Source organism: Quercus lobata, chromosome 2 (genome assembly GCF_001633185.2).
Source record: "Quercus lobata isolate SW786 chromosome 2, ValleyOak3.0 Primary Assembly, whole genome shotgun sequence".
Lineage (NCBI taxonomy): Eukaryota > Viridiplantae > Streptophyta > Magnoliopsida > Fagales > Fagaceae > Quercus > Quercus lobata.
This window is the reverse complement of record NC_044905.1, coordinates 19992505-20003913: the sequence shown is the minus strand read 5'-3', so window position 1 is coordinate 20003913 and position 11409 is coordinate 19992505. Positions and strand designations below refer to the sequence as shown.

Genomic DNA, 11409 nt, shown 5'->3' with positions numbered 1-11409 from the left:
TCCAAAACAAATATCACCTTGCAAGCTAGCCCACCTTTTTTGTTTTTTTTTTTGGAACAAAGATCTAGCCTACCATGTAGCTTCATCAGCATATTTTTTCAATTTATGAAAAATAATTCTCATTTATAAATAAATAAAAAATAAATAAAACACTACCCTCCAATTGATATATATATATATGAAAAACATCAGGACATTGTTGCTCGTGAGTGCAGATTGATCCTATAATAGTACAAAAGGTATGATCAAATGATTTGAATTGTTAGGATAATTATTACGGTCCAAGAATCTTTTAATCAATGTGTCCCAACGCAAAATTGACTCAATCATGTTGGTAACAGTTGATGCATAGAGCTCTCGCTCCCTAGGGACCATATTATAACGTATAATAATTCATCACTCAACTCATAAAAAACAAAAAAACAAAATATTATTATTATTCATCCTTCCAATATGCAATATGTTATCTTGATTTTGGTATTTTGGTCGTCTAGTATGATATGTTCAAAGATTTTTTATTGATCAGCTAGAAGCAAAAATAAAAATATTTTATTCTCCTTATTTTTTTTTATTATCTTTAATAATAATGAACTTGATTGAGTCATTGTATTTGTCTATTCTAAAATGAACCAAACTCACATGAGAAGAATCTATGAGACTATGACCTTAGATTTCCTTGAAGAAAGAATGGGCAAAAGCCAAAAAGGCAAGAGAACAGTAGCATGATATTTTCGATATAATAGCTTGTTTCATAAAAGCAAAAAAGAAATCATGTGAACTGAATTTGGTCACAGTTTGAAATTCTCCACCTATTTATTCAATAATCGTTGCCACAGACCAACTGGTAACTAATGGACACAGAAAAAAGAAGTTTAGACCTCAAAAGCTCCAGTGGGACCCAATTCCCCAAATTGGTTGCCAGAGAAGCCATAGAAAAAGAGCCTCCAGTTGCATCTATATCTGTCAACAAACCCAACTACAAAAACCCCCCTCTCCCCCTCCCTCACTTGGCACAACTTTCCTACCTCATTTCTCTCATTCAGGCATTTTCACAAACACCTTCTCAAGAAACGTTTCTTTTTCTTCATAATGGCCCGACCGCAACAGCGATACAGAGGCGTCCGGCAGAGGCACTGGGGCTCTTGGGTCTCCGAAATTCGCCACCCTATATTGTACGTAGACCTAATTAGTTACTGAAACCTAAATACGTGTGTTTCTTTTTTTTGTTTTTTTCATGCGAGTTTGTTTTCCTTGGTTGCGTACTAAACGAAACGTTTCAATTGCAGGAAGACTAGAATTTGGCTGGGAACATTTGAAACGGCCGAAGACGCGGCACGAGCCTATGATGAAGCAGCAAGGCTTATGTGTGGTCCAAGAGCTAGAACCAACTTCCCTTACAACCCAAATGCATCTCAGTCATCTTCATCCAAGCTTCTTTCAGCAACTTTGACAGCTAAACTCCACAAATGCTACATGGCTTCACTGCAAATGACCAAACCATTGGCTCCAGAGCCTAAAAAAGAACCATCACCACATCTCATTGCCTCCAATGCCTTTGCTGGAAAAACTTTTGAAATGGGTATGTGGTTCCCAGAAAAAGGACCAGAACTAGAGCCCAATTGGGTCGTGAAGAAAGTTAAAGTGGAAAGCAGCCAGCAACAGTTCAAGCCTCTTGAGGATGATCATATTGAGCAAATGATAGAGGAACTGCTTCACTATGGATCTGTTGAGCTTTGCTCTGTTGTACCACCTCAGGCTCTTTAATGTTGTCAGCTTCAAACATCATCCTAAACAACCTTAATTAATTCTTTCTCTACCTATAATCTGGTATATGTATATCATTTCTGCTAATGCCACTCATTCAGCTAATGTTTTAGACTTCTTTTTAATCAGCCTACCCAATGCCTTCTATTTCTTGGACCTAATAGTTCAGTCCTGTTCATAGTTTTCTCCATGTAACCATTTGAATGCTCCCATATGCCATATGCGACATCAAACATTTTATAATTGTAATAATTCTCCTGATATCAGTTTATGCACTAGTTTTGACTTTTGATCATCAATTATGTGCAAGAATTACGTTTTTTTATTCAAGTTTCTTTTGTAGTAACTGGTAAGCATGTTTGGAATTTGGCTAACGGTAAAAAATTACTTGGACCATACCTCATTGAAGAACGGCTCTAGCACAGTACTTTTATTCTTCTTTTTTTTCTTATATGAAATAACTAAAATTTATATAAAATACTAGGAGGGAAAATTTTTAATTTACATTGTACTACTAATATATCTTTTACATTGTAAACTAAACAGATGTATACAAAGTTGTATACATTTGCAAAAAATATATAATATAAAAATATCTATCAATCAGTTTAAGTTCAGCCATATAACTCTTTCCTCTTTTTTTCTTCTAACTTTTCTTGTATTCATGTTAATGGATTTGTGGAAACCCAAATTCAACATTGATATTAAGAAGTAACGAAGAAATATCATATTATTGTACCCGGAAAATAAGTTGTAATTTCCAGTTACTTTTATTTTTTTCCCATATAAAATAACTAAAATTTAATAAGAATACAATCTATTCAACAACGTAGCCCCCACCCCCGCCCCCGCACCCCTCATTTTTTCAACTTTTGTGATATCCATGTCAATGATATTTTGAAAAACCTAAATTCAATATTGAAATTACGAAGAAATGACAAAGAAATACCATATTATTGTACTTCGAAAGTAAATGGTAATTTTGCCTGATATGACAATGCAATTGATCTTGCTTACAAAGGGAAAGTATGTTCCCTCCAATTTGAGCGTTAATCACGGGCAAAATGGGAATGTGCTAGACCTAAAAGATATACAAAATTACAAATATTAGCCCTCCTTGGACATGGTCATATCTCTGGCTTGTGTTTATGATTTTTTTTTTGTTTATGATTGGTATAAATTCCAGCCAGTCATTTTGCGCCACCTCATGTAATTGAAAACGGAAGCGTTTGTTTAAAGTTTAAACTAGTAAAAAGACAAATACCATATAGAATCTGATTTTTTTTCCCCTTTTAGAAACAGAATATTCTGTTTTCATTAGAAAAAGAAAAATAAGAAAAACAAAATGGAAGAAGAAAGGAAGAAATGTGTTCAAAAAAAGAAGAAGTTTTATATAAAGCAATTATATAGTCTCGTAGCATTCCTTAAAGTATTGGCATCAAATATACTAAATGCTAAAATTTTAATATTTAACACACCAATCACCAAAATTTAACCTTATTAAATGTGCTAATTTTTTTATAAAAAAAATTAACACAGCTAAAATGCATTTCTACTTTCTAAAACTCTAAATCTTAAATAAAAATAAAAATAAAAATCATAGTCTAATCACCCCAAACCCATGTCATCGCACCAATTAAAAAAAGCAATTAAAATAAAATAAGATTCACTCAAAAATCAATCTATATTAGATTCACTTAACATATTTGAGGCAACCAAGATCTTTTTGGCCTCATTTACTTATAACTGTTCTTGTCCAGCCTTGGAAAAGTGTGTTGTCACTGGATTTTGGCTAAATCTAGTTGCAAAGCAAAGATCAAGATTTTTGTTTGTTTATGACTCATTCCCATTTTTTCTGCCTTCTGATTAGATTGAATCCTCCCCTATATGTATCCAACCCATTATTTCAAGATTTGATATCAATTGTACTTATAATTCTAAGGGCTTTGTTAGGAATTTGAGAGATTTTAACGTTAGTATTAGCTTTTAGGTTTCATTTGATTGCGGTTTTTGAATGTCGGTTCTAAATTCTTTAAATTGATCGCACAAACATTTAATTAAAACCGCTGATTGACGATTTAAATGCCTAATACGATGAGAGTATTATCCTTGAAGGATTTATTAAGTTTTTATATTTTTAGGGTTATGGTTTATGCACAAATTAGGTATTTTTGTATTTTGGATATTAACCCGTGAAATCGAATGTTTAAGAAAGAAATTAAGATTCAAATTAAAATTAAAAACTCCGAAGTAGGTGTTAAGGTGCTATAACAAGAGTGGTTCTTCTGGTATCATATTTATAACAACTTTTCAATCTAGTACTAGCACTTTTATAACCAAATAGGCTACAATAATATGTAATTGGATCATCTAATTCAGTTTTTGTTAGTTTAATTGAGTGAAACTATAATAGACCTACGAGTAATAGGACTTAGGCTAGATTTGAGGCTTTTGATGATTCAAGAACAAAAATGGGTTTTTGCCCCTTTCGCCTAAAATATGATGCAAAATGCCCCATGTTCTGAAACTATCTAGCAAAATACCCTTATTTTAAAACTTGATTTTCTAAAAATCGAGTTTTACATTGAAACTCAATTTTTAGAAAATCGAGTTACAGGCAATCAAACTTAAAATAATAAAATAAAATAAAATAAAATTATGGAACTCGAGTTCATGGAACTTGAGTTCCATGTGAATTTTTCCAAATAATTCGATTTTCATTAAATCGAGTTTTACATTGAAACTTGATTTTCATTAAATCGAGTTTCAAAATAGGGGCATTTTGCTACATCTTTTGGGCGAAATAGGCAAATGCCCATTTTGGCTATGATTCAAGTGTTTTGATCTCAAAATGAAGATTTCTACATGAAACTAAGGTACCCGATTACTGGTTTGATTGTTTAATTTGGTGGTCAAAAAATTGTGATTGATTAATGATGATGTGTAAATCATCAGTCCTATAGGTTCATCTAGATGGAGCTGAATCCTCGTCAAAATTCCTACAAATGTAGAACAAAGGCTCTCTTAAGTTGGTCACTGGTGTGGTGCCTGCCACAACAACTCCGATGCCAAAGTTAGCGTATAGAAGCTTTTCGAGAAAAATAAGAAAGTTTTGAATATCAGAGTTATTTGTATAAGAGTATATTTAGGTGAAAATTATGTACCTTCTTTGCCTCTGATGAGTGTGTATATATAGCTTCATAGTTTCTAGCTATTGGTGCATTAAATTTGGTTTTAGTGCTCTTCTTGTAACGCCTTAGGGCTTATTAATACGAGTTTTGATGAGGCTCCAACGGTTTGATAGCTAATTGGTAACTATCTGAGGTATTGAATTGTCTTATTAATGACTTGCCTGCCTTCATCCATGCCATGTTGAGGTGGACGAATGTATTTAATGAGATCGTCCAAGGAAAAAGGGCTCGTCAATCCCATCAACTGCCCCCTTAGGTTCTGTGGTCATCGTGGTGTGTCAAGACGATCATCGAAAGATGAAAGGTTTTCTAACTAGACATGGTTCTTGGGGTTTTGTTCCACATTTAATGCGTAGTGGCGATGCCACACACATCGTGGCCACGTGGCGTGTTCTGACCAGTGGAGTTAATGCTCCATTTGTGTGACTCTTGGGTTTCCCGCTAAATTTCAGTTTTTTGTGCCTAGTTTTTAAACTTCCTTTCTTTCCTCTTTCCCCTTCACTTTTTCCAACTCTCAATCAGTGCTTTGTGCTTCTTCTTCTCCAATCTGTTCTTGTGATTTTCTTCAAGCTTTCGCATTTTATGGTTGAGCTTTTGCATTCTGTGGTTGCTTCCTTTGAGGTATGTCTCTCTTTCCCCTTTTTCTTTGATTTTTTATGGCATAGATAGATTGTGCTTGGTTTTTGATTTCTTTTCTATTTTGGGGCTTTTAGGATTATCTTCTCTCTTCCTTTGTTTTTTGGTTTTCCATGGTTAGTAGCACTAAAGTTAGGATAGCATGCCCCTCGATTTTATTCCTCTTTGCGCTTTTGGGGGCTTCTATAGGTGTTTCTCATACCTTTCTCCCTTTAGTTGAAAACTTTGTCTTTGAGGGTAGTAGTTTAGGCGTTGTGTTGGCTGATTTGGTCCCCTTGCTTTGTCAGTCAATTGATTGGTTTAAGGGTTTAGTGAGTGAGCGAGGAGCAATGTTTGAGGTGAGATCGAGTGAGCTTGAGATCGAGTTGTCGTTTAGCGACGACCCTGTAGAGGTGGAGGAAGACACTGCAGTCTCCGTCCCTCGGGAGGTTAGGGCTTTCCATGCCCTTAGGGAGCTAGTCTAGATGATGAGACGCTCTCCAGGTTCAAGGGTAGGTTCCAATTTCCTGATAAGGTTAGGGTTTGTCTTCCTTATGGGGAAGAACGAGCTTGTCACTTCTAGCCTAGGGAGGTATGCTTCTACAAGGCTACTTTCCTGAACGGGCTTAGATTCCCCGTCCACTCTTTTATTATGGAGCTTCTAGGCCATTTCGACATTGCTCCCAGGCAATTTATGCCCAATTCGTGGAGGATAGTGGTCAGCTGTATGGAGATATGGCTGGCTGCTATTGAAGGAGATATGATTAAGGTGAACGAGCTTGTTTATTTGTATCATTTAAAGGAATCCAAGGAACATGGGTACTACGAATTGGTGCCTTAGGAGAGGAAGACTAGGATTGTCCGGGACTTGCCCTCGTCATTCAGATACTGGAAGTCCCGATTCATTTTTGTGTTCGGGGATGACTGGGAGACTCCCTTTGACGAGGTTTGGGGTGATCTCCCTAGGTTGCTTCGTCGGTGGAGAACCCCGAGTCTAGGTGCGTCGTTATTTCTACCAGTCCTTTGTCCTTCATTCTTTTCGTGTTCATTCTGTTATTACTAATTCTTCTGTTCTTTGTCTCGTGTAGTTAAGAGACGACCCAAACTTAAGAGCAGGTACAAGCAATGTGTTGAGGTTGCTATTGAGTATGTGAAGTCAATTGACGACTTTGACGATTTGGTCGATCCTTGCACTTTGGCTTTTATCAGCATTGGCCCGAAGCCTTCCACTTTCGTCCTGCACACTAATGAGATTGAAGAGAAGAAAAGTAAGTATTTTATTTAGTTCGTCATTGATTCTGTCTTCTTCTTCTTCTTTTTATTTTTATTTTTTATCAAGTGTTTCCTTTTTGCAGGAATGACAACGAAATTTAACCAGGACATGTATGTGAAAATAAGGTCCAAGAAAAAAGAGCCACTGTCCAATCTTGGGAAGAGGATAGTGCACGTTGTAGAGAAGGGAGTCTCCGTCACTCCAGTTGCCCCTAGCACTGAGACGACGAGGACAGCTTCTCCAGCTACCTCGGTTGAAGAGATTACTCCCATCTAGAAGAAGTCACGTGTGGTCAACAAGGGGAAGGAGAAGGCTGATTCCCGCTCGACCAGTGTTTGGGACGACGCTGGACTCGTAATGGCGAGGGCACATGAGGTCGTCACTGCTGAGGAATTGAAGGTCTTCTCTGGTATGCCCTCCAACGAGGTTGTGGGTCATCATATCCACAAACTCGTCTAGGTAATGTACATGTGCGATCTTATCCTTTTCTTTCTCTTCTTTTTGCCTCGTCCTGAAAACTTTAATTTTCTTTTCAGGTGCTGGGGAAGAGTCTTCATATCACCTCAGAGTATCTTACTCAGGAGGCAGAGATCCCGTCTGCGATGTCTAGGATGAAGGCTTTGGGGGTGGAGAACTCCAAACTAAAGAAGGACTCGATTGTTGCCATGGACGAGGCCAACACCATCAAGGAAAAGGCTAAAACCTTGGGGGACGACCTCAAAGCTGAGCGGCAACTGACTCTAGAAAAGGACGAGCAACTTCTAGCTGCGAAGGAGAAAATCAAGACCGTTGCTGCCAAGGCCGTTGAAGCTTTCCAGTAGACTGAGGAGTACAACACAATGCTCTTCAATTGGTACTATAAAAGATTTGAGCTTCTAAGGCAATACTTCTTCAAGCACCCTACCAGAGTGGATCTAGAGAACTTGGATCTGGAAGAGGTGGACAAAGAAATGGCAGCTAACGAAGCCTCCCAGTCCACAACTCCTAAGGGTGCTGCTCTTGAGAGTGCTCTTCCGCCTCCCGTTGGTGGTGACACAGCTGCTGATGCTTGAACTTGCTTATGTCTATCTACTTTTTCTTTGTAATCTCCCCTTTTTTTTTGGGTGCCCAGTGTCTTTTGGGCTTTTTGATTCTACTTCTAGAACAATGTTTTTACTCTAATTTTAGAACATTGTTTTTAGCCCAGTGTTTATGGGCTTTTAATTATAATGTTGAAACAATGTTGTTTGCCCGTTGTTTTTGGGCCTTCAATTATAATAGTAGTTTTATACTTACTTGTTTATTTTCCTGCCTTGCATGATACTCTATGATTGCATATAATCCCCGTCTGCTTTGTTTTTGTTTTTGTTTTTGTTTTTGTTTTTGTTTTTTTTTTTTTGTTTTTTTGTTTTTTGTTTTTTGTTTTTTTGTTTTTTGCGTCAGTAACTTGCATTCGTCTATGCGAGTTATTGTTACTTAGTAAAAAATTTTGTTGTGACTCATACCCATTAAAGGAATCTTGTCATCCTTGGATTCGTCAGTAACTTACATCTGTTTAGGCAGAATCCTATTACTTAGCTAATTTTTGTGACTTGCACCCATTAAAGAAGTCTTGTCATCTTTGGCTTCATCAGTAACTTACATCTGTCTAGGCGGAATCTTGTTACTTAGTCAATTTTTATGACTTACACCCATTGAAGGGATTTTGTCATTTTTGGCTTCGTTAGTAACTTACATCCATCTAGGCAGAATCTTGTTACTTAGCCAATTTTTATGACTTACACCCATTGAAGGGATCTTGTCATTTTTGGCTTTCTCAGTAACTTACATCTGTTTAGGCAAAATCTTGTTACTTAGCCAATTTTTATGACTTACACCCATTGAAGGGATCTTGTCATTTTTGGCTTTGTTAGCAACTTACATCCGTCTAGGCAGAATCTTGTTACTTAGCATTTTTTTTTTTTACATACATCACACTGGCTGAATAGTTCTTTTATTGCTTTATTTCAAACATGAATACATTTGTCCACTACATCTATTGATGGTATTGCTTCAAATGCTCAATATTCCACGATCGTGGTAGTTTCCTCCCGTCCAATGTCTCCATGTGATAGTTGCCTTGTTGGGAATAATGGGTGACTCTATAGGGACCTTCCCAGGTTGGACCGAGCTTCCCCTGAGTTGGGTTCTTGGTGGCAGGCGTGACCTTGCATAGGATGAGGTCTCCAATATTAAGTCGTCTGAGCTTTACCCTTTTATTGTAGTACTCGGACATCTTCTGCTGGTATTTCGCCATCTTGCGGGATGTTCTGTCTTTGGATTCGTCCAAGCAATCCAGGTTAACTCTCAATTGATCGTCATTGCTGCCTTCATGGAAAGCTTCTTGTCTCAGGCTGGTGATTCCTACCTCGACTGGAATTACTGCTTCGATGCAATAGGTGAGATTGAAGGGGGTATCTCTTGTTGGGGTTCTCGTTGTAAACCTATATGCCTATAGAACATTGGGCAGTTCTTCGGCCATGCGCCCTTTACCTCTTCCAGCTGAGATTTGATGATCTTAAGCAGGGTTTGATTTGTCACTTCCGTCTAGCCGTTAGCTTAGGGGTGACCAGGGGATGAGAATTGGTTCTTGATTCCTAGCCTTGAGCAGAATTCCCTAAAACCTTGACTATCAAACTGCCGCCCGTTGTTTGATATGATCATCCGTGGTATCCCGAATTGGCAGACTATGTTCTTCCACACAAAGTTCTGGACTTTCGCCTCCGTTATGGTTGACTGCTTTAACCCATTTTGTGAAATAATCAATGGCAACTAGTTAAAATCTTACCTATCTTTTACCTTGGGACAATGGGCCGACGATATCAAGTCCCCACTGAGCAAACGACCATGGTGAGGATATTATCGTCAATTTTTCGGATGGGATGCGTTGGAACTTTTCAAACCTCTGGCATTTATTGCACCTCTTGACGAACTCCTTTGCATCCTTCTGCAGGGTAGGCTAAAAGTAACCCGTTCAGATAACTTTGCTAATCAGGGATCTCAGGCCTACATGATCTCCACAAATTCCTTCGTAGATCTCCTCTAAAACATATTCGGCTTCCTCCTCGCCGACACACCTCCAGTAGGTCATGGAAAAGCCTCTCTTGTACAAGGTATCGTTCAAGATCGTGAACCTTGATGCCCTCTTCTTGACCTTCCTTGCTTCTTCAACATCCTGTACGAGCCGTCCGCCTTGAAGGAAGGATAAGATTGGGGTCATCCAGCTGCTTTCGCTCTGGATTATGAAGGTGTGGCCTTCTTCAATGTTAGGGCATCTATGGACTTCAATCTCTAGGTCTTCACTCGTTGGTCCTGCTTCTGATGATGATTGTTTTACCAACTCGTCTGCCCCCATAGTCTAGCTTCTGGGGATCTATGTGAACTCTACTTGATCAAACTCTTGTGTCAAAAGTTTCGTCAACTTTAGGTATTTTTGCATCCTCTCCTCCTTTGCTTCGAATTCCCCATTTATTTGGCCTATGACGAGCTTTGAATCGCTCTGGAGGAGCAAGCTTTTGATTCCTAGTGCTTTACCAACCCTTAGTCCTGTCAGTACTCCATCGTATTCAGCTTCATTGTTTGTGGTTGGGAATGCTAGCTAAACTCCGTATTTGAGCATCTCTCTTTCGGGGCTAATGATTGGGGTCATCCAGCTGCTTTCGCTCTGGATTATGAAGGTGTGGCCTTCTTCAATGTTAGGGCATCTATGGACTTCAATCTCTAGGTCTTCACTCGTTGGTCCTGCTTCTGATGATGATTGTTTTACCAACTCGTCTGCCCCCATATTCTAGCTTCTGGGGATCTATGTGAACTCTACTTGATCAAACTCTTGTGTCAAAAGTTTCGTCAACTTTAGGTATTTTTGCATCCTCTCCTCCTTTGCTTCGAATTCCCCATTTATTTGGCCTATGACGAGCTTTGAATCGCTCTGGAGGAGCAAGCTTTTGATTCCTAGTGCTTTACCAACCCTTAGTCCTGTCAGTACTCCATCGTATTCAGCTTCATTGTTTGTGGTTGGGAATGCTAGCTAAACTCCGTATTTGAGCATCTCTCTTTCGAGGCTAATGATAATGACCCCTACTCCGCCCCTCTTTTGGACTAACGAACTATCAGTCTAAATTTTCCATCTTTCTGCCCTGTCTGTATCTCCCTCCTCGTCGAGGATTGTAAATTCAGCAATGAAATTTGCTAGCGCCTGTGCCTTAATAGCTATCCTAGGGTGGTATTCTATGTCGAATTGGCTGAGCTCTATAGCCCACTGGATCATTCTTCCTGCAGCCTTAGGCTTGTTCATTGCATTTTTTATAGGTTGGTCCGTCATTACCAAGATAGGATTCGCCTGGAAATAAGGGCGCAACTTGCGTGAAGCGACAATCAAAGTGAATGCAATCTTCTCTATCCGTGGGTGTTTGGCTTCTACCCCTTGGAAGGCCTGGCTAACATAGTAGATTGGGAGCTGTCTTCTGTCCTCTTCTCGAATTAATATAGCACTCACAACTGTAGCTGACACTACCAAGTATTAATACAAGTTTTCTTCCTCCTTGGATA

At 38.5% G+C, this 11409-nt stretch overlaps 1 protein-coding gene across 1 annotated transcript; it reads left to right on the top strand.

The window, feature by feature from the left end:
* The first annotated feature begins 848 nt into the window (after positions 1–848).
* LOC115977757 (ethylene-responsive transcription factor ERF003-like) lies at positions 849–2063 on the top strand. Its single transcript, XM_031099775.1, has 2 exons — positions 849–1172; positions 1287–2063. The coding sequence occupies exons 1-2, from the start codon at positions 1090–1092 to the stop codon at positions 1762–1764; spliced, it is 561 nt and encodes a 186-aa protein (XP_030955635.1). The 5' UTR covers positions 849–1089; the 3' UTR covers positions 1765–2063.
* The last annotated feature ends 9346 nt before the right edge of the window (positions 2064–11409 follow it).